This window comes from Vigna unguiculata, chromosome 4, assembly GCF_037176805.1.
Source record: "Vigna unguiculata cultivar grain cowpea cultivar isolate G323 ecotype 2 chromosome 4, ASM3717680v1, whole genome shotgun sequence".
Classification (NCBI taxonomy): domain Eukaryota; kingdom Viridiplantae; phylum Streptophyta; class Magnoliopsida; order Fabales; family Fabaceae; genus Vigna; species Vigna unguiculata.
Genome location: NC_140795.1, coordinates 37,495,415 through 37,522,925, shown reverse-complemented (window position 1 = coordinate 37,522,925; position 27,511 = coordinate 37,495,415). Strand labels below are relative to the sequence as shown.

Genomic DNA, 27,511 nt, shown 5'->3' with positions numbered 1-27,511 from the left:
AATATGAGTCGTGTAATTTTTCTAATTTATAATAATATGTTGAAATATAATAATAAAAATAAATATAAATGGATAGAGATAGAGATAGAAAATAAAACTTGTGATTTCCACTGTTCTGAAAACATTTAAATTAAATTTTAAATATAAATTTTCAAAATTTGAAATCATACAACATGGGATTGTTATTTTGTTTCTGTTACAATTTTTATCCATCTCTTAATACTTTTTACTTCTTTTCTTTCATTATTGTATTTAAATAAGAGAGTCTCAATGAAGTATATGAATTTGTGATACTCCCTAAAAAAACATTAAATATTGAACTACATCAACTTCACTTCTTTTAAAATTTTAATCATATATTTAATTCTTTACTTCATTCTTTTTAAGTAATTTCACTTACAATAAGTTTATCATTTAATTTTACTTTTCTAACAAATTATATTAAAATTTTAACAAATTAAATTATTTTAATCATATACATTTGATAAATTTAATTTAAATAAGTTATTTTTCGACTTTATCTTTTTTACCATAAATCTATTATTAATTTACAAAACTACATTTTTATTACTAACTAATTTAGTCTTTTTAATTATTAAATTTAATTTAAATAACTAATAATTTCAACAAATAATTATCTAATTAAAATTTGAATTTTTTTATTTTATACATTTTAAATTTTAAATTTTTTATAAAATTTTACTAAGAAGTTTTATACTTCTTTGAAATAAAAAAAAAAATCAATCTAACAATTGAAAATTAAAAAAAAATTAATCTCATATAATTTATTACATAAAAATAAAATCAAAGGTCAATTTGTAAGCCCCCTTTTTCTTTCAGCATGTGAGTTTTGGGCCTGGCCTTTTCGTAGGCCCAAGGCCAGTCTTGTAGGGAACCCCTGCACTCTACCAGCTCATTCACTCTCACTTGTTCCTTTTGCAGAAACTGTTCCCTCTCACTCACCCTTGAACTCTAGTTAAGGCTCTGCTAGGGCATAAGTTCCCTTTCCCTCCAACTAGCTACCCTGCTTAATACTCTCAAGTAAGTTGAACCTTGACTTCATCCTTCCTCTTTCCAGTTAAACAAATTTGGGTTCGTCTTAGGTTCTTCCTAATACCCATTCTTAACTTCGTGAGTGTTCTTTTTCAGTTCTGTAGATTTATCCGGAACTCGTTTTCTCTTGCTTGGGTTGCCGTTCTCTGTGTTAGTATCTAAAAAAGGTAAGGGAAGCTAGATACTTTGTGTTTTTAGGTTACTTTTCATATTTCTGGACTGTCTTTGTGTCTGTGATGCTTGAATGATGTTGTTGGTTGTATATAAATGTGTGGTGCGTGTGTATGTTGGTTGAGCAAGAAGTTACATGTGCTAACAGGTGAGAAACCTACTAATCTCGCCCAAGCGAGTGACCCTCGCCTAAGCGAGAGTAGCAGGGACTCACCCCTGAATTCTAGCTCGTTTTGTCGCCTAGGCGACTGGTTTTTTAAATTTGAGCGAGGCGCAGTCTCGCTTAGGCGAGACGCTGTCACCTAAGCGAGAACCCGCTGGAACCTTGCAATGGCCACTGTTACACTCTCGCCTAGGCGAGAAGGGGTCGCCTGAGCGAAAGAAACCCTTTCGCCTGGGCGAGGACCTTCAGATTGGACGAGAATCCGTGATAGAGGTTGTTGTGTTGGCTGATATGATTCTATGCATGTATTAATTATTTCTTTTGCTCATAGTATGTGACCATAATTAGTATGTATGCCTGAATGGGACTGGAATGAAAATGCTGTCATGTAATAAGCTATGATTTCCTTGGATTGATCGTTGGTATGCATGTAATAAGTATGAAATGAGAAACATGATATATTTGTGGATGGAATTTCATGACAATTGGGTGATTGTAAGGCATGCGGAATGTGTTGAAAGGAGTTTCATGGGGAACTCTTGGTGACATATATATATATATATATATATATATATATATATATATATATATATATGCCTAGTGTATACCTTGATATAGGAGATGTCTAGATAAAGGAGGGTATCCTGAACTCTAATAATTGTTCACGCTCACATAGAGCAGAATGGTTATTGTGGTGAGAGTGGCAGGAGGTCCTGGTCTTGGGACATTTTGGGCCCAAGACAATAGAGGATTAATCTTGTGTGTGGTTGGGTGAATACCCTTTGCGTCTAAACTCTGCAGAGTTTAGAAACCAGCACAGACGCATACTTTCTTTAAAATCCTATATCAAGTGTATGATCCGGATATCGAGTCATAGTAACTGCATTTGATTGTTCTCGCATGATCTGAGTGCCTTTTGTTAAATGTTAATGACTTGCCTTGCCTTGTACATGCTCTATAATTTGTTAACCAATATTTTCACACTAGCTTACCCTTTTATCTTCGTGTTGTGCTTGTCTTGTTCCTCTTTTGCAATGATCACCATGTTGGTGGGAGTAGATGGGAAGCTTGGGGAAGGTGGACCTGACGGTAACAGTGGTGCGGCGTAGAGGGCCCCGTCACCCTTGGCTCTTGGGAGCAGTTTTTAGATGGCAGTAGTGCTTTTTGTCATTCCTAGTTCTAGGAGTCTTGATTGGTGTAACTGTTGAACTTTTGGATTATGTTTTGTTTATGGCATGGTTGTATGCCCAGTTTTCATTGCAAGTACTTCCGTGGATGACTGTAAGAGTGCCTTCCTTGGCTTTGGCTTTATTTGTCAGTTTTGTTCTCTACTGTTATAAATATGTGATGTTTTATTTAGTAGATTAATCTATTTAAATGGGACGTCACACAATTTTGTTTCAAAACTACAAAAATATTAGAACTAGCAAAAACTAAAACAAATATATATATATATATATATATATATATATATTTGTGTTAAGAGTATTTTTAATTAAAAAATAAATTTACTTAATTTTTATGTCTTATTATATGTAACGTTTTTTTAATACACGGTAATATTATTAAAATTATCTTTTTTTTATTTTACTTCTTTTTGTATACAAATTTTTTTAACCCCTATAGCCATTAATTTGTTGAAGACATAATGACCATATTAAATAACAATAAAGAGGAAATGTAAATAAACATTTTTTCATAGAGATGAAAATAGTAAAAGTTATAATCCATTGAATAATGACCATATTAAATAACAATAAAGAGGAAATGTAAATAAATATTTTTTTTATAGAGATGAAAATAGTAAAAGTTATAATCCATTGAGTATCAATTTAAAATAAAAAGATATTTCACATTAAAAAAATTTATTGAATTAAAAAATTTTGTGCTGACCGATGAATCATTATATTAGTGACTTTGTTAGAAAAAAAATTTAAACCTTTAAGGAAGAAGTGTTATGAGAGGAATTTTCATTTCTAACAATTTTTTGTTTTGAACTAAAAAAAGAGACAAATTTTTGAAAGGATTTAAATGAGTTGATTAACTTGTTTTTGTTGAAAATTTGAATGGATTTAGATAAGTTTAGATTCCCATATTAATAATTTATCCATGTCCATGTACTTCTCTCCAATATTATATTCTAGGGATGTGTTAGAGAAGATTAAGATCACACTGCATATGAGACATCATCTCAAAATTAGGGTTGTTATTATTACATAATAAGAAGAAGGTTAATATGGATATTAGCACATTCTAATCATCCTCTTACTAGGCTTAGCCTACTTGACATAAGTCCATTCAAGTAAAAGCTCAAAAATAAAATGGGCATTATTGATTCAAGCTATAATAGATTCTAAGCTATCAAATATGATTCAAAATTGCATTGTTCAATTCGGCTAAGACTCTCAAATGAACTAGATATTCTTGAATTAAAAAACTATTCGGTTAAATAAAAACACAACAATAAAAACTCAAAGAAGGGAATTGTTAGGCGGTAACAACCATTATCCTAGGAAGAGTTATTGAACATGGAAGACAGGAAAAACAAGCGCCTATTTTCATTCATTGTCCTAATTCACTGTAGGAAGTCATATAAGGGCAAGAAGTTATATAAATAAAGGTCGTATTGCAGTACATTTGAGCCCAAAACTATTGATAATAATTAACGAAACTCTAATAAATATTATATTCTTTAATCCTTATGGTCTTTTGTATCTTGCGTTTGTTCCAAAATTTCTTTTACACCTTCAAATATTTTTTAAATCCCAAAATTATCTTTGACCATTTGAGCAAAGTCACTTAAATCACACCCCCAAAATTACTTTCATATGTCAACTTCCCACGAAGGATTCGAATATAAAAATATATTACAAGAAGTCGACATCCAGAAAAGAATACTGCAAGATGTCAAAATATATTATCGGAAGTCGACTTTCGAAATATAAAAAAGTTAGACTTCCAAAATATATATAATACCATAAATCAATTTCCAAAATATATATATATATATATATATATATACACATTTATATTTTCTTAATTTAAAGTTTAACTATTTTTAAATTTTATTTTATTTAGTTTAATTTATTTTTTAATACATTATATAAAACAAAAATTATATATATATATATATTATATGTTTTATTTTATTTTTTTAAACAAATATTAAAAGATAAATAATAAATAAAATAAATAATAAACTAAATAAAAATAATTAAAATTAAAAAAATAAATTAATATATATATATATATATATTTCATTTCTTTAATTAAAATATTAAAATATTATATTTTTAAATAAATTAAATTGAAAAAAATTAATTTTTAAGAAAAAAAAACTATGTACATATATAAATATATATTAATATTGTATTTTATTTTTAAAATAAGTAATAAAAAATAAAATATTATAATATAAATAAAATTAAAAAAACTAAGAGTAAAAAAAATTAAACATAATTAATAAATTAAAAAACAAAAGAAAAAAAAGAAAAAAAAAAAATATATATATATATATATATATATATTATTGTGTTATTTCATTTATTTATTTCTTTTTTATTTTGTTTAATATATATTTTAAAAATAAAAGATTTATATATATATATATATATATATATATATATATATATATATATATATATATATATATATATATATATAATATAGCCCAATCAAGAGGATGGGTGTATTTGTTATTTGATTTTTTACTATTTTTAAGGAAATCTTTAAAATTGTCTTTAATCTATATAAACTCTAACCAATTTTTCAAGAATTACTCCTAAATACAATGCCTCTACACAATTACACAAAAAAAATAAAAAGAAATTTTTTTTATATATATGTTGATGTAAAAATCCGTTTATATATATTCTGATATTCACATCCGGTGTGTTTATGTATATATATATGTTTTGGATGTCGACATATGGTTATATAATTTCTTTAACCGGATTTCAACATTTGAATCGTAAAAGTAGTGCAGATTTTAAGTAGCTCAAAGTTAAAAGGGCATTTTAAGTAATTTGATAAAATTTGGGGGTGCTAAAGAAATTGTTGGAGGTGTAGGGAAAAACAACCTAACATTATCGTTGGTGCAGGAAAAACTTTGTCTACGAAGTTGGAAATGGGCTAGGTCAATTGAGGGAATGGATACTTAGGCTGCTGGGATATGGTTTGGTGGCGGGTTATAGAATAGGTCATAGTTGTTGGAAGGTTATTTGGGTGGATGAATGGTTTTCGTTAGGATGGCAATTAGGGTCTAGTCTGCGGGTCCGGCTCATAGAAAAAATGCGGGGCAGGTCAGTGAGTCCGCAAGTTCGCGCGGACCGGTCCGCAAGTCCGCATAAAATTAAAAAAAAAAAATTTGTACTTGTGTATATTAATTACTTCTTTTATGGACTCTTGCATTAATATTTCAAATTTTTGTATAACTGGAAAAGACAAGTATTATGTAATTTTTAATGTGCTAAAATTTAAAGAATACATTGTGTATGTCATAGTATGAATATGATGAAAATGTTGAATTATCAATTTATCATCTAATTCCTCAAAGTCTTTACTTAATTTTGTGAACTTCTTAAACTTTCTCAATTTTTAAACATTGAAAGTTTTATCATAAAAAAAATTAAAAAAAAATTAAAAAAAAAAACGGGCCAGCCCGCAGGCCCGCGGGCTAACGTATATGTGGGGCGGGATAGAGTATGCAGCCCGCATAAAATGTACGGGACGAGACGGACCGGCCCGCGATGTGCAGGCCTTATGCGGGACGGACCTAAACGGACGGCCAACATGCATTGTCATCCCTAGTTTTCGTGGATTCCTAGGAGTATTAGGGTACTAATGGTTTTCGTGGATTCCCAGGAGCAGTAGGATAGTACAATTGAAACAGTTTCAACACTAAACAAGTCATTATTATCGTACCATGTCATGAACTGAATTTCTCAGTTTCTCCTAATTTCTACATTTCTTTTTAACAAAATTTAAATTTCATTTTACATATCACTACTCTCCAAAATGCAACATGAAAACTTACGAATTAAAAAAAAATAAAAAAATACTTGCTGGTGAAATATTTTCCCTAATTTGAATTCTATAAGAATTTGAAAGATTTTATTTCATGTCACCTATTACAAGTTCTTCTGTGTTTTAATCTCGATCAAAAGATAATCCAACATTTATGTTGAATTAAGAGATTGTTACAAGAATAAAGTATTATTAAGGATTAAAAACACAAACAGACACCACATACTTTTTTTGGTTGATTTAAATTAACCTTTTTTCTCGTGCAACAATGAGGTTTGTAGTAAAAAGAAATTGCAAAAATAATTTAAATTAACCTTTTTTAGTTTGAATACATTGCATCTAAATTTAGATTTTTAATCAATGTTACTTCAAAAATTGTAGTAGTGCAAAAAGTTATTGACAAAATATTTTTTCTATAAAATATTCGAATCTAATTTACTGAATATTAAAGACAATTACAGAAGACCTAATTTAATTTAAAAAATGTACTATATCGTATTTTAATTAAGGAGGTTAAATCAAAACAAATTAATTATATCTTATTCTTTTAATCTCTAAGACGTTTTCTACAAAATACCAAATTTCAAACTTAGACAATATCTATTTTATGATTCTTTAAATGAATTAAACTATGTAGTATAAATAATTTTTATAAATGACCTTACATATTACTAATAATGGAATTATATGCTTAAACACTATGTGCAAAAATATATGTGCATCGACACATATATTTTATAAATGTAATAAGTAGATTTTATAAAAATACAAAAATTAGAGTACGTGCAAAAACATAAAATATGTGTATATCTAGATTTGTCTAATTAGTGCATCATTGTCTAATTAATATACAGACACACTCATCTAATGTGTATTGTTAAACTTGTGCGATCATTATGTTGACAGACTCATCTAATGTGTATCACAAAACTCATCTAATTAAATAATGGATAGTGTAGTCTAATGTATATTAATAGCCTCGTCCAATATATATATATATATATATATATATATATATATATATATATATATATATATATATATATATATATGAATAGACTTGTCTAATGCATATTGTTACACTCATTTAATTAGTGACAAACTCATATAATATATTTTGCTATACTCATTTATTCACTGTATTCTTAGACTCGTGTAATCAATGTAATATATGAAATGACTCGTCTAATATATTTTTTTGAAATTTACGGTAAATATAAAATAATTTTACTTAAACCCTTGTTAAATCAATAAAGATTTATTAAAAAAGCTTACAAAAATACCTTGAAATATATTTTAAAAATGATTTATTTATATTCGTTTATAAATATGGATAATAATAATAATAATAAGATATGACGTATATAGAATGTAAAAAAATACTTTTTATTATTAAAACAATAGTATTTATAGTAAAAACGAAGGCATTTCTTTATTTATAACGTAATTTATGATGAACAAATAAGATGCTATATAAGTTAAGGTTAAAAAACTATACATTTCTTCCTCTCTTTTACATTAGAGAAGAAGGAAACAATTTTAATCTGCACATTCAATTATTTACTATAAACAGTTAGATGTAAAGACAGTAGTAATTAAATTGCTTCTTTCATTATTGGTTCAGAAAAAACACGGTTTGTCCTATAATGAATCATTGAGCAGGTTTGTCCTATACATTCACGTGAACGAAGACTAATTTATTTATAGAAGAATCTGCGCATTCAATTTTTGTTATGACAGAGCACAGACTAATGTTTGGTTGTTTCACAGTTGAGGTCATTGGTTCAGAGAAGCGGCAAAAGGAAAAGGTTTTCAATGAAAACAAGATTTATTGAAAAACTAAACCTGCTGCGTCATTTCTATGGTCCAGTTCAGCTCATTGGTTCAGAAAAGAGGCAAAGAAAAACGCTTTTCAAAGAAAACAATATGCACTGAAAACCTAATCCTGCTGCATCAGAGACCTTAGAAGATATTGCAGAGATTTTGTTTCTTCTTCTCTACTTTGTTTCTTCTTTCTAAATCAAATTTGTTATTCTTTCATAATAAGTTTTCTCAAAGATATAAAAAAGTAACGTAAATAGAAAAATATGAACGTCTTAATGTTTTGTTTTTGTTTTAAACCGATACAGATTAAATTTGAACGTAAATATATAAACATCTTATGGATTATACTTTATAATTACTTTAGAATCTAATAATTTTAAGAAAGAAAAATTCCAACACATTAGAAAGGTCTAAATTCAATTTAACTCCCGACTAAATATATTTTAATTTAAATTACTTAATTATATAAGAAAGAAAAAATCAAAGGTTTATTCATAAACTTTTTCAGAAAACTGCAAAATACTATAATATCAAAAACTAAAACAAATATCATTTTCTTTTGAATTAAGAATATTTTTAATTAAAAAATAATTTACTGGATTTTTATATCATAACATATGTACCTTAGTAATATATTTTATAAGAGTGCTATCTGAATTAAATATTTTAATTTTATTTATCCATGAATTTTATTATTCAGGTGTCATCAACTGTTCATGTATCATTAATTTTTTTTTTTTTAATTATGTGATGGCATAAAACATTTCAAGTGTACTGAAAACACATATCAATAGAGAAAAATAAGTTACTTCACTAAAAGATAAATTTACATATATTTATTAAATCTCCTTAAATTGAACTCACTTTCGTAAATAAAAATGGTGAAAACGGTATACTCATTTTTGTCATGTACCAGAGACTTGTTTTAGAGTGAATCTCCCTTAGTTAAAAGTGATACCCAAATACTCATATTTTATATTTTACAATTAATTTCGTATTTATTTTTTAATACCTTTTCTAAAAATTATCAAAAAGCATGGTAAAAAACTAAATCAAAACTAAATATCTTAAGGGTGATCACAGATCTAAGATTTAAATGCATACCCAAATTTTTGGATTAAGTTCAAAATTCAAAATAATTTTTTCACAAAATAAATTTAAATTCTATTTTTCAAATATGGTGTCTTTGAGGTCGACTCATTTGAATTCGTCTGAATTTCGGACAAAACTGACTCAATCGAATTTTGACAAGGACTGATTCGGTCCAATTTCGGCCACGTAGACTAGGCTAAATTTCTACTAGGACCGACTCAACTGAATTTTTCGGTCGAGGCGAATCAATAGGAATTAGGTCAAGCCTTCTCAATCGAACTTTAACTATGTCTGATTAAAACAAAGTCAGCTTAATTTCTGTCACGGTTGACTCAATAAAATTCAGCCAAATTGTGGGGCTGACTCGACCGAATACGACAATATTTCTTTCGGGGCCAACTTGGCCAAATTTTGTTTGGGGCCGACTCAACTGAAATGGTCAAATTTCAGTCGGAGCTGACTCAATCAAATTCAACCAAATTTCGGTAAAGGACAATTCGGCCGAATTTCTACCAAGGTTGACTCGATAGGATTCAGTCAAATTTCGGTCAGGGATGATTCAACTGAATATGATAGTTTTTCGTTGGGAAAGACTCAGTAGAATTGAGCCAAATTTCAGTAGAGGTCGTCTCGACCGAATTTCTACCTAGGCTGAATTTCGGTCATGGTCGACTTGGCATTTTTTCAGTTGGTGCCAAATTTCAGTTGACCTTCAGACAATGCTGACCCATCTTGACCTTGAACCCAGACTGTCCAATATCAACCTTCGATCTGAACAATTTTTTTTGTGATGTCTATAGCTAATGTTTATGTTGTTATATTAATTTATGCTTTAATATTGTCTACTCTTACCATTGATAAAGATGTTCTATATCATGTATATATTTTAATTGTTTTGTATGAAAACAATTATAAAATAATTTGTCATTCTAAAACTATTATTGTGTTATGGAAAACACTTGAACTAAACTTTGCATTTGCAAAGAGAAAAAAATTAGCTTGATATTTATATGAAAAAAAGTGACTAATAATAAATATAATCTTTATCAGATTTATGAATAAAAAGGAGTTTTTCATGTTTCTGAATTTATAAACTTTCTCGTGCTCAACAAGGTTATGAAGTGGTGTCCAAGTGTAATAAGATTATTATTTCTAGACATGTGTTTTGGTTGGTAAATGATATATTTATGATGGTTTGTTTGAGTTAAAAACCTTTATCTTGTAATAAATTATTTTAGTAACTTTTTCTTTGATTATTATAATTTTTGAGAAGTTTGGTTAGAGACCATTCAAATTATAAAATTTTGAGGTACAAAATTAATTAAATAGAGAAGTGATGATACATATCTTTATAAATGAGTGTTTTTGTGTGAAATTCATGGTATTATTTATTATGTAACATCTTCATATAGTGTATGGTGTTAATATAATGGTGTAGTGAAAGAAAGAAAAAAATGTTTTGATATGGTAAATATTATTCTATAAGTTCTACCTTGCCTAACATTATATTAGTGAAATTTTATATCTTGCTTACCATATTTTGAACACAAAAGATTGAGATAAAACTTTTTATGAGTTATGAAAGAAAAAAGAACCACATTTAAAATATTTCAAAGTGTGGGGGTGTCTTGCAATGGTTAACATACCTGTTAATAAAAAAATCTTGGTTATATATTATAAAGTGAATGAATATATACCTCACTGTTTTGCCATCTAATGTAATATTATTTGTGTTTTTTCTAGTTATGGAAATATGTCCAATTTCTTGAGATTATTGAATGATATTTTTAATGTAAATTGGATATTGATTTTGGTGGCACAATATCAACTATTGGTTATGGTTATGTTTTAACCTTGGATGAAGATGTACTATCATGGAAACATGTTAAAAAGTTGTTGTTCTATCATGATCTATTATGCAAGCATAAATTATTATTTTTTTCGATGCATCCTGACAATTAAATTGTTATATTTAAAGTTTTTAGTAAAAATGTCAATAAAATTGGCATATAAGAATGAGAGACAAATGTATTAGAAACTTAATTACTCATGGTTATCTCTCTTGACTTTGTCAGGTCAAAAAGAAATATTGCAGATCTGCTTATCAAAGGGTTGATGCATCAACAACAAGTATTTGAGTCGTCGAGGGGAATGAGACTATAACCCATAAATTAGTTACAACAATGGACACCCATCTCCACATGAATGGCGATCCCATGGAATGGAGTTCAATGGGTAACAACGAAGTTGTTGTTGACTAAAGTACACCAAATAGTTTGATTAAATTTTATGTCTCATTCCTATGACGAGGTGTAATATAAATTGTGGCAATAATTAGGTTGAGGTATGTGCAATATTATGCTTATTTTATAAAATACCTCTTAATAAACCCAATGGTTGAGGTACGTGCGTTATTTTATAAAATACCTCTTAATAAACCCAATGACAATTATTGTAGGGGTGTGAGTCACAAACCACCCTTTGAGGGTTTACCTAGTGAGTGTGATGGTGGGGCCGCTATTGTGAGACATGGGTAAGTCTCTAAGTGACACTCATGAAACAAGATACATGCACAAGATCGTAACGTGCACCCACTGATTAGAACCTATAATGAACACCGATATTGTATGTGTTATTTACTAAAATCCGACCACAAGGGATGTAGTTCAAGACAATCAAGTCTCTGCATTTTCTCGGGTTGAAGTTTATAAACACTAGGTGTAAGGGTCAGACCTGGAAGGTTCCTTACACTGAACTACAATATTTTGTTTAAAAAGATAATATATTTTTTTGTTTTATTTTATTTTTTAAATTATGTGGGGGATTGTTAGAATATTTTATTATAATTTAAAAAATAAATAATTAAAATAAAAATTCTACTGTTACTGAAGTTTTTATAGACCTTTAATTTATGGGTTAATGGTTTTTAATGACTAACGGCTATATTCTTATTGCAATTTACTTCTTTGTCTCCTTTATCTACCTATAAATACCACCTAGGTGCATGGGGAAAAACACAACAAATAGAGACAAAAAACACTAGAGTTTTTCTTAAAAGTGTTATTCTTTATTCTCTATATTATCTTTAAGACAGTGGTGTTCATAACGTTCGGAGATCCTTCGCTGTACTCGATTGATCTGACGGGTTGTTGTATCTTGGGAGAGAAACGCAAATGATTAAAAACACATATGATTGTGTATTGACATATTTGTTTAGCCCTGTGCAGTAGGGGCGTTTTCTCTCTAAGGATAGCGCTATGCGTGCCTCAACCTAGAATATTTCTATTCCTTTCCTTATTTATTTTTTATTTATTATTGTTATTATATTTGTTGATATCTAATTAGTATTCATTATTTTATATATATTGTCTCAGTATTATTATTGATCTAATAATTATTATTATATCATTTTATATTTATATTTATATTTTTATTAATATTATTTGAGTAATCATTTTCTAACAGAACTAACACGTGGCACACCATTTAACGTCGTTACTACACCACTAACGAAAAGGACTTGATTGCATCAAATTTCTCAAAATAGGGACCAAATTGAGATAAAAAAAATTGAGGGACCAAATTCATATTTTGCTACGAAAATGGAGACCAAAGGTATAATTTAACCTAGATAAAATACATATAATTATTAAATACAGCATTAAGCAAAATGTTTTATGTCCCTAAAAGTATTTGAGGCCAACTTGGCCGATTTCGACCATATTTTGGTTGGGACTGACTTGGTCGATGTTGATCGAATTTTGGTTAAGGTCAACTTGGTTGAATGGTGGTCGGAGTTGAATGGACTGAATTTCATCAAATTTCGGTTGGGGTCGATTCGATTGAATATTAGTTGAGCTTCAGCCAGGATTGACTTGTCTCGACCTTAAACTTTATCTAGACCAACTCATCTCGACCTTCCGTCCAAACCAACTAAAAATATAGATTAAAAATCTGAATTGGATATTTTGTGATTTTCCATATTTGAAAATCCGGATTTAAAAAAAGGATATTCAATAATATAGATCAACTTAAAATCTAAATATAATGAAATCAATTTAAATAGATTATTTTTTAATAAAATGAACTTTAAATGAATTCGATAGGAGAAAAAATAGACCAGATAAAGAAAATTGAAAATTTATGTCCGCATTAATCAAGTAAACACAATTTAATTTAAAATAATTCATTTAAGAAAACAAAATAAAGGCTACCATTCAAAAATTTTCTTTTGAAACTGCAGAATATTATAAACTTTTAAAGGCTGTAACAATTATTTTTTTTTGTCAGGAACCAATTTCTTTTAAATAGATTTACATAACTTTTATGTTCTTAACGTGTATCATTTACCTTTTCAGTTCAATTGATTTTTTTTTAAACAGTACCTTCTAAAATAAATATTTTAATTTTAAGTTTTTTTACCAGTGCATGAGTATTCACGTATTTATTATTATTTTTTAATTATATTTGATGATATGTAGAACAGTCAAGAAAAAAATGAATAATCATAATATATATATATATATATATATATATATATATATATATTATTTATAAAACATTCCAACAATAAAATTAAATTTGTACAAAAAAAGCTAATAATATTAATATCGATATTCAACTCACATTTGAAAAGTATAAATAATTCGTACACATTGACCAAATAAAACTATTCATTGTTAGGTTTATAAAGAGGGGGTTTCACTAGGGAGAAACAACACCAATGAGATCTCAGTCCAACCACATAAGAACTTGACACCACTCTCAACCCAAAACCTTAAAGCGATGGGTTTATGGGCCTTGATCCTTATATAATGCTCTACTTTCTCATTTCTGGTCAATGTGGGACTTAGACTCACACTTGGATTCCTAACAATCTCCCACTCAAGGGTGAGTCCCTTCAACCACATTGGTACACTCCCCCTCCAGCAGAAGCATTCCCAACTACGAGTACTCATTTTTTGTCATTTTCTGTACTTCTGTTCTTTTCTTAACGGGACACGCTTTACCTGGTACCCTTGCTAGGAAGACTTTCGATACTAGGACTATACTGCACTTGTCTAAGCCGGTTTTAACCATCGGCTCTGATACCACTTCTTAGGTTTATAAGGAGGGGGTTTCACTGGGAGATATAACACCAATGAGACCTGAGTCTAACCACATAAGGCATTGACACCAGAAATATAAATACTTCCTAGTGTAGTCATGAACGTAGGCATACACATTGTATGTCGAACCAAGTTAAATTCTCTGTGTCTATTTTTCTCTCCTTTATGCTTCCTTTATTGCCTTGTTCCTAACAATTGGTATCAAAAGCCATTTTTCTTAGTATGCTCTATGGTTGCAACATTGTCTGATCTTCTACATCAAAAAAGATTTGGTTTCTATTTTTTCTTTTGGGGGATCTCAGTTTAGAGAAGTAGTGGGAGCTTTGGTCAAAAGTTGCAGCAGGAGCTTTGGTCAAAAGCAGCAGGAGCTTTCGTCAAAAGCAACAAGAGCAATGGCATTGGAAGAAGGGAAGGTGAGGATTGAGAATTCTGATGGCAGTGACTTCGGGTTCTGGAAGATGCAAATAGAGGACTACCTATATCAGAAGAAGTTGTATCTACCCTTAACAGGGCAGAAGCCAACCGACATGGAGCAGGCAGAATGGGATTTGTTAGATCGGCAAACACTCAGTGTGATCCGGTTGACATTAACCAAGAATGTTGTGTTCAACATCATGAACGAGAATACAACCGTAGATTTGATGAAAGCGTTGTCAAATATGTATGAGAAGCCATCTGTAGCCAATAAAGTGTATTTGATTCGCAGGCTAGTCAACCTAAAACTGGGTGAAGGTAACTCGATTACTAATCATATTAGTGAATTTGATACAATTATTGCGCAGCTGACATTATTGCAAATAACATTTGATGATGAGGTGAAAGCATTAATTTTATTATCATCTCTTCCGGAAAGTTGGAGTGCAACTGTTACTACAGTTAGTAATTCTGCAAGTAATAGTAAGTTGAAGCTTGATAACATCCGTGACTTGATCTTAAGCGAAGATGTTCGTAGGAAAAGTTCAGGGGAATCTTCCAGTTCTAGTTCTGGTTTAGCATTGAGTACTGAAACTAAAGGAAGAAGTAGCCAGAAAGGTCGTAATCAAGGCCGAGGCAGATCAAAGTCTAGAGAGAAATCAAAACCAAAATTCCGGAATGATATCACTTGTTAGAATTGTCAGAAAAGGGGTCACTTTACAAATCAATGTAGGGCTCCAAGGAAGAACAACAACAACAAGAGGCAAGATGATGATCAATTAGCAAATGCAGCAACTGATGAAATTGAAGATGCACTATTATGTAGTCTAGATAGTTCTATTGACTCATGGATTATGGACTCCGTCATTTCATACTACACCTTCCTTAGAATTATTATCTAACTATGTTCCAGGAAAGTTTGGGAAGGTCTACCTTACAGATGGAAAATCTCTTGATATTATAGGAAGATGTGATATCAATATCAGAACCTCTAATGGAAGTGTGTGGACTTTGAATAATGTCAGACATATTCCTGCCTTAAAGAGAAACTTAATATCTATAGGGCAGTTGGATGATGAGGGGCATTACACCACCTTTGGAGATGGACATTGGAAAGTAATGAAAGGTAATCTTGTTGTTGCTCATGGAAAGAAGCAAGGATCTCTTTACATTATTGCATATGAGGATATGATATCAGTTGCAGAAATTGGCAATAGTTCCTCTTTGTGGCATTAGAGGCTTGGGCATATGAGTGAGAAAGGAATGAAGCTCATGGTCTCAAAAGGTAAAATACCTAACTTGAAGCATGTTGACGTTGGACCTTGCGAACATTGTATCTTTGGAAAGCAGAAAAAAGGTTAGCTTCTCCAAAACAAGTAAGTCGTCTAAAGTTGAAAGACTAACACTAATGCATACAGATGTTTGGGGGCCAGCTCCAGTGAAATCTCTTGGAGGTTCACAGTATTACATAACCTTCATTGATGACTTTACAAGAAAGGTATGGGTTTATTTTCTTAAAAATAAATCTGATGTGTTTTATGTGTTTAAAAGGTGGAAACAGGAGGTTGAGACTCAAACAGGTTTAAAGATTAAATGTTTGAAGTCTAATAATGGTGGAGTAAGATGAAGACGATTACAAGAACACCAGAACAAAACGGTGTGGCAGAAAGAATGAACAGAACCTTGAATGAGAGAGTAAGATGTATGAGAATCCAGTCAGGATTACCCAAGGTATTTTGGGCAAATGCAATAAGGACAGCAGCCTATCTCATAAACAGAGGACCATCAGTTTCTTTAGGCTATCAGTTACCTGAAGAAGTATGGTCTGGAAATAGGTATACCTTTCACATTTGAAAGTTTTTGGTTGTGCTTCATATATTTTGTTGAACTCTAATAGTAGAGATAAATTGGACCCTAAGGCAAAGTGATGCTATTTCATTGGCTATGGATCTGACATGTATGGCTACAGGTTTTGGGATGACCAAAACAAGAAAATTATCAGAAGTAGAAATGTTACTTTTACTGAAAACATGTTCTATAAGGACAGTACTCCAGAATTTGCAAAAGAAATAACCAGCCATAGCAGGTATCATTAGAAGAAATTTCAGAAAGTGATGTAATCAACAGAAGGCAGAATACAGAAGTAGAGCTTGAGTCAGAGCTTGAGTTAGAATCTGGGTCAGAACCTGAACAGATAGTAGAGTCAGTAACTCCTGAATTGCCGACTAGAAGGTCTAGCAGAACAATTGTAGCACCACAAAGGTATTCCCCTTCATTGCATTACTTGTTGTTGACTGATGCTGGTGAGCTAGAGCATTTTGCTGAGGCTATGCAAGGAGATGAACATATTAAGTGGGAGCTAGCAATGGAAGATGAGATAAAGTCTCTTCAGAAGAATAAGACATGGTCTTTAACCAAACTTCCAGAAGGAAAGAAGGTTTTGCAAAACAGGTGGGTCTATCGGTTAAAAGAATAACCAGATGGCAGCAAACGATATAAGGCTAGACTCGTAGTGAAAGGGTTCCAACAGAGACAGGGAATTGACTTCACAGAAATTTTCTCTCTTGTTGTCAAGATAACTACCATAGAGTTATCTTGAGTATAGTAGTTGTAGAAAATCTTCATCTAGAGCAGTTAGATGTGAAAACTGCATTCCTACATGGAGATCTTGAGGAAGAAATCTTTATGGTACAACCAAAAGGTTTTGAAGTACAAGGCAAAGGGAATCTTATATGCAAGCTTCATAAAAGTTTGTATGGGTTGAAACAAGCACCGAGACAATGGTACAACAAGTTTAATGAGTTTATGAGAAACTCAGGATTTCACAGATGTGAAGAAGATCATTATTGTTACGTGAAGAAATATGTTGACAATTATATCATTCTTGCCTTGTATGTTGATGACATGTTGGTTGCTGGTGCTAATATGACATAAATTGACAGGTTGAAGAAACAATTGTTAGAAAATTTTGAAATGAAGGATCTTAGTCCAGCCAAGCAAATTCTTGGTATGAGAATTTCCAGGGATAGATTTGAAGGTATTTTAAACTTATCTCAGGAAAAATATATAGAAAAATTGCTTAGCAGGTTCAATGTTAGAAATGCTAAAACTAGGAATACACCTTTGGGAACTCACTTAAAGTTCTCAAAAAGGGAATCTTCTCAGACAGAGGAAGAAGTAAGTCACATGTCTAAAGTGTCATATGCATCTGCAGTAGGGAGCTTGATGTATGTTATGGTTTGCACCAGAAAAAGAGCATTGGGAAGGCGTGAAGTGGATATTGAGATATTTGAAGGGCACTTCAAAGATGCATTTGTCTTTTAAAAGGAGTAATCTCACTTTACAGGGGTTTTCTGATGCAGATTTGGGAGGTGATTTGGATGGTAGAAAGAGCACAACAGGTTATATTTTTACGTTGGGTGGCACAACTATCAGTTGGAAGTCTAAACTTTAAGGAAGAGTTTCCCTTTCAATCACTGAAGCTGAATATGTAGCTATCTCAGAAGCAGCAAAAGAGCTGATATGGTTGAAGAATCTTCTAAAAGAATTAGGAAAAGGGCAAGATGAATCTCCGTTGTTCAGTGACAGTCAAAGGGCCATTTGTCTTGCTAAAAATCTAATTCTTCACTCCAGATGCAAGCACATTGAATTGAAGTATCATTTTATCAGAAACTTGATAAATGATGGAGACTTGTTTTTGTTGAAGATTTCAGGTGCAGAGAATCCAGCTGATATGTTGACCAAGACTGTCACAACAACTAAGTTGAGGCTTTGCATTGCCTCAACTGGCCTTCGAGAAAATTGATGATGAAGGCACTACACTAGGTGGTAATGTAAATCAAACCCCAAGTGAGAGAATTGTTAGTATTATGGTGCTTGATTTAGTCCCACATCGCTCAGAATAGTGAGATGTGGTTCTCTATTTTACTATATAAGAGACTTTATGTAAAGCTTTGAGATACACCAAAAATACAAATACTTCCTAGTATAGTCGTGGACGTAGGCATACACATTGTACGCTGAACTACGTTAATTTCTCTGTGCCTATTTTCCTCTCCTTTATTCTTCCTTTATTGCCTTCTTCCTAACATTCATTATGAACAACCATAAATATTTCTACATATATGAATTATATGGTTATGAAAAAACAATGGGTGATTTATTATGCCAGACTTTCCAACGTTTTGTTTTTTTCAAGTTATCCCTGGACATTTAACTTCTTTTGATAAGCTCAATTCATTTTAACTATTTTCTTCACCAAAATACTTATTGGAAGTTGTTTATCATATAAACATTCATTCAAAATGTATTTGTATCGTTAAAATAAGATATAATTAAGGCATTTTCACCACTCTATTATATAAGCTATGATACATGCCAGATTTCATCTTAAGATATCAATAAATATGTAATAAGTTGTACTAATAGACTTAAAGTCGACTATATCCGACTTCTCAACATTTCTTTGTGGACTTAATTTTTATAGAAATCTTCTTAACTAACTTCCTAAATGACTAAAGCATAACTTCTTTTATAATGTCAATTCATTTTAATTACTTTCTTTTTGTTATAAATATTTATTCTTAAATTTGTGGAATTAATACCGAAATACTTTTTAAAATGTATTTATCATGTAAATATTCATACATAAATTATTTTTATGATTGAAATCTGTAATGTTTTATTTTAATAAATACAAGCTAATTAATTGAATTAAAATATAATATATAAAATATAATTGGTAACTATTATTTATGTAACAATATATAACCATTTCGTAAGAGTGATTTCTTAAACAATTATTATCATTCATATTATTCTAAATAATTTATTATGTAACAATTTAAAATACATTTTTTAATTTATTATTATTATCAATCAAATAAAGAAGAAACATACCATGAAAAAAATTTCAAAATAAGATTTATTTATCTTCATTCACAAATAAGGATAATGATAAAATAAGACTACTTTATGAAATAAGAGTTGGTAAATCAGATTTTGGGTTCCAGAGTCGGTTTAACTATGTAAAATGAATGTGATTTTTATAAATGTTTTTCCCAAAAATAAAAATAAAGAAGGTATAAAATAAACAAAAACATATATTTTAACTTTTAGATCCGACAAAGATTAACCTCGATCCTATGTATTCCCATTTACAGTCGAAAATTAGGACCACGTATTTCTAGAAGAAAACTATTTGAAAACATATTTTTTGAATATTTTGGATTTGTAGGGAGTGAGTCCGACAAGGATTAACTTTTGTTCTACGTATCTCCATTCAGAAGGGAGAATCAAGATCATGTAGTTCTTTGAAAAACACATGTTTCGGTAGAAGAATTTTATTGGAAACATTTGTAACTAGAAAAATTTTATAGAAAGTATTTGTGGGTAAAATAGATTTTTAATTTTGTAATATTTTGTAAAACCAAAATTATGAATATTGAAAGATATTTCCAATAGTTTTAAAATAACTAAAGTAGAAGTATATGCAAAGTGATTTTAAAATATATAAATAACCGAATTAGAAATGTACGTAAATGATTTAAAATATTAAAATAACCAAATTGGAAGTGATTCAAAATGATTTGAAAATTGAAATAACCAAATTAAAAGTGCATTTAAAGTAGTTTAGAATATTAAAATAACCATATTAGAAGTGCATCCAAAGTGGTTTAAAATATTACAATAACCAAATTAGAAATGCATCCAAAATGGTTAAAATATTGGAATAACCAAATTAGTACATCTAAAGTTGTTAAAATATTGGAAAAACCAAATTAGAAGTATATTTAAAGTGGTTAAAATATTATAATAATAGTTTTAAAATCTTTAAAAATGTATTTTTTTCATATTTTTATTATTTATAAAAAAAGACATTTTAATGTTACTTTAAAATATATTTATTTTATATTTAATGAGATGCTGAATAATGAAAAGTATGAAGTATGATTAATAATAAAATAGAGACTGTGAAGAGTAAAATAAAGATTAGCCAAAAAAGTGATGTAAATAATGAAACATGGGATATAAAGAACAAATAAAGTGGTAATAACATGGATTGCAACTAAGTAAAATGTAGGGGTACGCATAGCAAAAGGTGGGTGCAACCAACACTTAACATCAGGTATATGTTGTGTGAATGTGAAGGTGCTGTCAGTGAAATCATAAATAGCAATAAAATAAACCTAAAAAACAAAAAAATGTGTGTCACATTAAAAAAATAATGTTAACAACATATTATTATTTTAGATAAATTTACAAGAGTATCATAAATCTAATACCAAGATGCGGTGAGTGTTTTGGCTGAGGTTATACTATTAAGAACAATTAACATAAAACATAAATTCTTTCAAATTTTCTTGAGAACCAATGTGATCTTATAATACATTACGCCACATTTAGTAAAGCATTTGATAACAAGATTTTCCTCTTCCTCCGATTCGAATCAGAGGACTAGTCACAACATTCTAAGAGTTCTTAATTCATTTTCAAATTCTTTGTTCATCTCATCGTTTCCTATAAAAAAAAACCTCAAGAATTAATTCATGAATACACAAACATAAAAAACAATTAGATAAAAACGAAAAGAAATCCACTAGAACAAACTATAGTTGCAAAAGTCTCGACATTTCGAACATGTCAATCAGTCATTTGTGTCACCTCTTCCACATTCTCCCTATACCAAATTTCTCATTAGAAAAATCCTCTTTAGAAAAAAAAAATATATATATATATAAGGTACATTATTCATGTGAACAACTATAACAAAAAAACATAAAAACATTCATCAAACAAGTCAAATTCACTTTCAAATAAAAATCATCTTTAATTAATTTCTCTTTCCAAAGGACATGCAAAATTCTTTCCTTTCGAACTCTAACCTTTAACCGGGACTTTTTTCAACTCTTTCTTTAAAAATAATAATAATTCAATTTGATAAACATAAAAAAACAACTATCTTTGAATCTGGAACACAGCTTTTGAATCTCCAAATGTGAACCACTACTTTAATGAGAAGATATTATATTAAAGAACTAATACATATCAGTGACCTTCTTCATATGCACCTTCGATTGAAGAAAAAACATCAATAAGCAAAACTGATTTTTATTATATTAAATCAGTTCTTTTTTGACTTTATCTTTTTTACCTTACATCTATTTCTAATTTTCAAAACTACATTTTTATTACTAACTAATTTAGTCTTTTTAATTATTAATTTTAATTTAAATAACTAATAACTTCAACAAATAATTATCTAATTTAAATTTGAATTTTTAATTTTATACATTTTGTATTTTAAATTTTATATAAAATTTTATTAAGCAGTTTTATAATTCTTTGAAATAAAAAAAATATAATTCAATCTAACAATTAAAAATAAATAAAAATTAATCTCGTATAATTTATGTGCAGATGTGATACTTAATCCTACTTAATTCTAATAAATGTATAGATGTAACACTTAATCCCAATATCAATATCAAGCTTGACCATCCAAAAATAAATAAATAAGATGCTATTAAGTTAAAATTATACATTTCTTCCTCTCTTTCACATTGGAGAAGAAGGAAACAATTTTAATCTGCACATTCAATTATTATTGATTGTAAACAGTTAGATATAAAGACAGTAGTAATTAAATTGCTTCTTTCATTGGTTCAGAAAAAATACTGTTTTCAATGAAAGAAAAGAAAGAAGTTATTGAAAAGATGTAGAAACAGTAAATTGTTTGTTTCGTGGTTGAGGTCATTGGTGAATAGAAGCGGCACAAGAAAAGGGTTTTCAATGAAAACAAAATTCATTGAAAAGCTAAACCTGCTGCGTCATTGCAGAAAACCCTGCGAAAGAATACAGATTTCAACAAAAGAAAAAGTTGGTATTGAAAAGCTGAATACCGTTGCCAATAGCAATTCTGCACAAACACGAATCCCAAGTGAAGAAACAGTTACCTGAGTTTGAATGAATGGAAGAGTGAAAAGAAACCCTAGAAATTGCAGAGAGAGCTTCGTGTCTTCTTCATTAATATTACCTCTTTCATTCTCCCAATTCATCTAATTGGTTCAGAAAAGAGGCAAAGAAAAACGTTTTTCAAAGAAAACAATATTCATTGAAAACCTAAACCTGTAAGCGTTGGAAGAGAAGACAGTGCTTAGAAGAGATTGCAGAGACCTTTCTTTCTTCTTTTTAAGTTTCTATCAGAGAAGAGAAATGTTTATTAAATTTGCTTAAATTTGAACTCACTTACGTAAATAAAAATGGTGAAAATAGTATACTCCTTTTTGTCATGTACCAGAGATTTGTTTTAGAATGAATCTCCCTTAGTTGAAAGTGATACCAAATACTCATATTTTATATTTCATAATTAATTTAGTATTTATTTTTTTAATACCCTTCTTAAAAATTATGAGAATTAACTTTAGGGGTGATCACGGATCAATATTTAAATGCACATCCAAATATTTGCATTATATTCAAAATTCAAAATTCACTTTTTAAAAAACTTTGTTTTCGATACTGACTTAATCAAATATGTCTGAATTTTAACTTCTTTTGAACCTGCAGAATATTATAAGCTTTTAAAGGTTGCAACAATTTTTCTTTTTATCAGGAACAATTTAGTTAAAAATAAGATTTAAAGAATAGATATGTGTATCATTTACCTTTCCAGTTTTATTGATTTTTTTTTCAACAGTGTCTTCTAAATTAAATATATTTTAATTTTAAGTCTTTTTTTTAACTATGCATCAGTATTCGTGTATTTATTACTATTATTTTTTTAATGATATTTGATGATATGAACAGTCACGAAAAATAATAATCGTAAAATTATATATATATATATATATATATATATATATATATATATATATATGAATTATATGGTTATGAAAAATAGCAACACCAAGTCCTATTAAACAAAAATCTATATTGTTAATATTTAGAAGAGAAAAGATCTAAAATTCTTCATAAATTGTAACTGGTAGAAATATTCAGAATACATACATCACTTTTCCATGAATAATACCATGAATAGTATATCACTGTACATTTACCAAATTAAAAATACAACCATAATAGTAATTAAATTAAAAAATTAATTTCATTTCGTATTTCACTAAAATAAAATACAAAAAATATATATACAATGATAACAATAATTAAGGTCCCTTGTATCCAAAAACAAATGAGGAACAACCACCACATAGAGATATCCACCAAAACCTACAAAAACAAAAAATGTATATTATGTTAAAAATAATGTTAGCCACGTATTATTATAAGATAATTTTACAAGAGTCTCATAGATACAATACCATGATGCAGTGAGGGTTTTGGCAAGCATCATTCTATTAAGAACAATTAACATAAAACATAAACTCCTACAAACTTGTTTGAGAGCACTTACATCTTTTGGTCCTGCAACCAAGGTAGAAAGGAAGCATGCGGCTTAGCCTAGATAACATGAATGATGCATAACTCATAATCCATTAATCATGACATACCTTTTTGATTTGTGCTCTTTAACCTTAGCATATCCGTGTGTGCTTCATCAACCTGGGTTCTTATATCTTTACCTGTATATATCATGCACACACATTTGTTATGAACACACTGTAACAGCAAGGATAATCCATATACAAAGAGCATCATAACACCTTGTTGTATATTATCGTTTCCTTAGTTGCATCAATCTTAAGTTTCACTTCTTTTACTACTTTTGCTTGTCTTGAATTTTCATCTTGAATATATCTTCTCAGTTTCCTACACATATTTAGCAAGTTTCCAACCACTTTAAATTATATTAAGACAACAAAAATAAGAAGAAAAAAAACAAAAGAAAGATAAAGTGGTGAAAGTAATAAAACAAAAGAAGAATAGAAAAAAAAAAGAATATTTTCTAACTTAATCTGAAATACTTACTCTGTGTTCAAAGGCTTCCTCACGGAGAAAAGTCATTAGTCTAAACCTTTTAGACAAATCCAACTTACAATATCCACTTATGCCCTTTTGAAATCAATTCACAGGAAAAACATTTGGAAAATATGCCATTGCATCATTAAACCCTCCAAATGTTTTAACCATGAATTAGTTTCACTCTTCGTAAGTGAGAATCGAGACCTACACCAAAATCATTCATATCAAAACTTTAATTCAAGTATATAAAAAAAATTAATCGCCGAAAAAACTTCAAAGAAGAGTTGTAAGGGATAGTCACTCACTCTTTTTCCGAATCACTTAGGATCAATGCCAAAAGTTTAATGTGAAATTGAATTAGTGAAGAGTTATGTTCATCCATACTTTCTTCACTTATCAATTCTTCAAAAATGGCTTCAGCTTCTCCTTCCTTGCGATCAAGAGCCTGATTAAAATTACACACCGGAAATATCAATGAAGAAACAATTGATAAATATATTATGAATAGCGGTGACACCATAAGTGTAAATCACCACACTCCAAAATGGAAAAATTAAACGCACAAAAGTAAAATTAAAAAAAAATAATGATAAAAGTAAAATTAAAAAAAATAATGATAAAGTACCTGATCCATTTCAAATTCCTTGACAATACGATATAAGAGATTATACTGTTTGTCTCATTGCTTCCTATAAAAATAACTTCAGAATTAATCCATGAATAAAATACAAACTCAAAAAACAAATAGATAAAAACGAAAAGAAACCCACCATCAAAAATTACGGTTGCAAAAGTCTCGATACTTCGAACATGTTCAATCAACCAACTGTGCCACCTCTTACATTCTCCCCATACCTAATTTTCCACAGGAAAATCCTCTTTAGACAAAACATGTACATATTTATATACTTTTTAGGCAAATCCAATTTATAGTATTTAATGCTTTCTTAAAGCTAATACAAAGAAAAAACATTTAGAATATGATGTGATTGCATTATTAAACTCTCCAAATATTTCAATTATTAATTATTTTTAGCTCTTACAAATACAAAAGTGAATGCTTAAACCATAAAATAAATAAAAATAAGTCTAAACTTCACAGTTTTCACGTTCTTAGAATAAGAGAGAGAAATTTTTTAACATGAATATGCATGAAAGAAATTACACTTTATGTATATATAAATGAAGAGAGTATATAGAAAATTGTAAAAGGTTAATGAATATATGTCATGCATTAGACCAAAGCTATTTTTCTGTCAAACTTTCTTCCACTGTGCTTTCTCATATTTTCTCCAAGGAAAAGGAGGAGAAAAAGAAAAATGAAGAAACAAGAGAAAAAGAAAAGTGAAACATATTATGCAAGAACTAATTAATAAGATAAGTTACCTGAAGAACACCTGAAGAACATGCGCTTTCTGCTCTTCTTCTTCACCCTTCTTTTCTTCCTCTGAATAAATTAGGTATCTTAGAGGAACAAACCTAATCTCTGAAGAAGTGAAGAAATGAGTTAGGTCTTTTAAAGAGAAGGAAACCTACTCTCTCATTTTGAAACTTTGAAAGAAAAAAAATAATAATGCACCGTTGTTACAGCCAATACGAATGCTTTGGCTTTGAAGGTAAAAGCAATGCCCCGTTGTCACTGTCCATACAAATGTTTGCACCACAGATTTTAAAGACGCTCACGAGAATTACTTTTATTTTATTTACTATTTTTTATATATTTTATGTTACTATTGAATTTTAAAATTAAGATTTTTTTATTCATTATTTTATTTTCATTCTTTTCTAAATTGCATGTTTTAGTTTGTTTATATTTTACTGTTTATAGAGAAAGTTTATGAACAAATATCTTATATTTTATTTTCTTATATAATCGGTTAATTTAATTTAAATTATTTTTATCTACATGTTAAATTTAATTTAATTTCTTTCTAATATTTTAGATTTTTTTTAAAATTCATTAATAGATAGATTCTAATATAATTATAAATATAATCTATATTTTAAGACTTTATTTTTAAAATCTTTTAAATATTAAAATTTGCTTAACTAACATATTCTAGTAAAAAAGAAAATAATGAATCATTGAGCAGGTTTGTCCTATACATTCACGTGAATGATGACTAATTTATTTATAGAAGAATCTGCGCATTCAATTTTTGTTATGAAGAGTTGGGATACAGACAGAGCACAGTTGAGGTCATTGGTTCAAAGAAGCGGCAAAAGAAAAAAGTTTTCAATGAAAACAAGATTTATTGAAAAACTAAACCTGCTGCGTCATTTGTAAGTTGGAATGAGTGCAGAAAACCCTCTGAAACAATACAGCTTTCAATGAAAGAAAAACCCTAGAAATTGCAGAGAGTTTGGTGTCTTCTTCATTAATATTGCCTCTTTCATACTCATCCTATATCCTATGCTCATTGGTTCAGAAAGGAGGCAAACAAAAACGTTTTTCAAAGAAAACAATATTCATAGAAAAGCTAAACCTGCTTCGTTAGAGACCTTAGAAGATATTGCAGAGATCTTTTGTTTCTTTTTCTCTACTTTGTTTCTTCTTTCTAAATCATATTTGTCTTCCTAACGGTTAAATATGAACATTTTTTAATTTTTAAGAAAAAAATTTGTAATACCATTTCTTGATCATTTCGAGATTCTTATAAAAATAAAATATTCTTAACAAAAAATAATATTTTTTACTTATGTATGGTTGAAAAGACAATCCAGATAGAGTACACAAGTG

At 29.1% G+C, this 27,511-nt stretch overlaps 1 protein-coding gene and 2 long non-coding RNA genes across 13 annotated transcripts in view; 1 reads left to right on the top strand and 2 right to left on the bottom strand.

Annotated features, from left to right (window-relative positions):
* Nucleotides 1-26,562, bottom strand: part of LOC114181543 (uncharacterized) — a 74,011-nt gene extending 47,449 nt beyond the window's left edge. The window contains exons 1-9 of one of the 11 annotated variants that reach the window (XR_014994657.1): nt 26,351-26,485; nt 26,158-26,257; nt 25,542-25,626; nt 25,397-25,460; nt 25,077-25,216; nt 24,778-24,975; nt 24,360-24,618; nt 24,171-24,273; nt 23,938-24,078 (exon numbers count right to left, since the gene is read on the bottom strand). Coding sequence is in view for 1 of the 11 variants with exons in the window: in XM_085672757.1 (XP_085528883.1) it covers nt 26,158-26,179 (22 nt within the window). In the remaining 10 variants the exon portion in view is untranslated. Of the gene's footprint in view, nt 1-23,937; nt 24,619-24,777; nt 24,976-25,076; nt 25,217-25,396; nt 25,461-25,541; nt 25,627-26,157; nt 26,258-26,350 lie in introns of those variants that run through there. The other 10 variants (XR_014994659.1, XR_014994662.1, XR_003603839.2 and 7 more) reach the window with 10 other exon arrangements.
* LOC114181544 (uncharacterized) lies at nt 944-2,655 on the top strand. The gene is made up of 3 exons (XR_003603842.1): nt 944-1,041; nt 1,150-1,220; nt 2,447-2,655. It is a non-coding gene; the product is annotated as an uncharacterized LOC114181544 (long non-coding RNA).
* LOC146887115 (uncharacterized) lies at nt 22,343-23,032 on the bottom strand. The gene is made up of 2 exons (XR_014994192.1): nt 22,806-23,032; nt 22,343-22,694 (listed from the first exon to the last, which is right to left on the bottom strand). It is a non-coding gene; the product is annotated as an uncharacterized LOC146887115 (long non-coding RNA).
* Nucleotides 26,563-27,511: the final 949 nt, after the last annotated feature.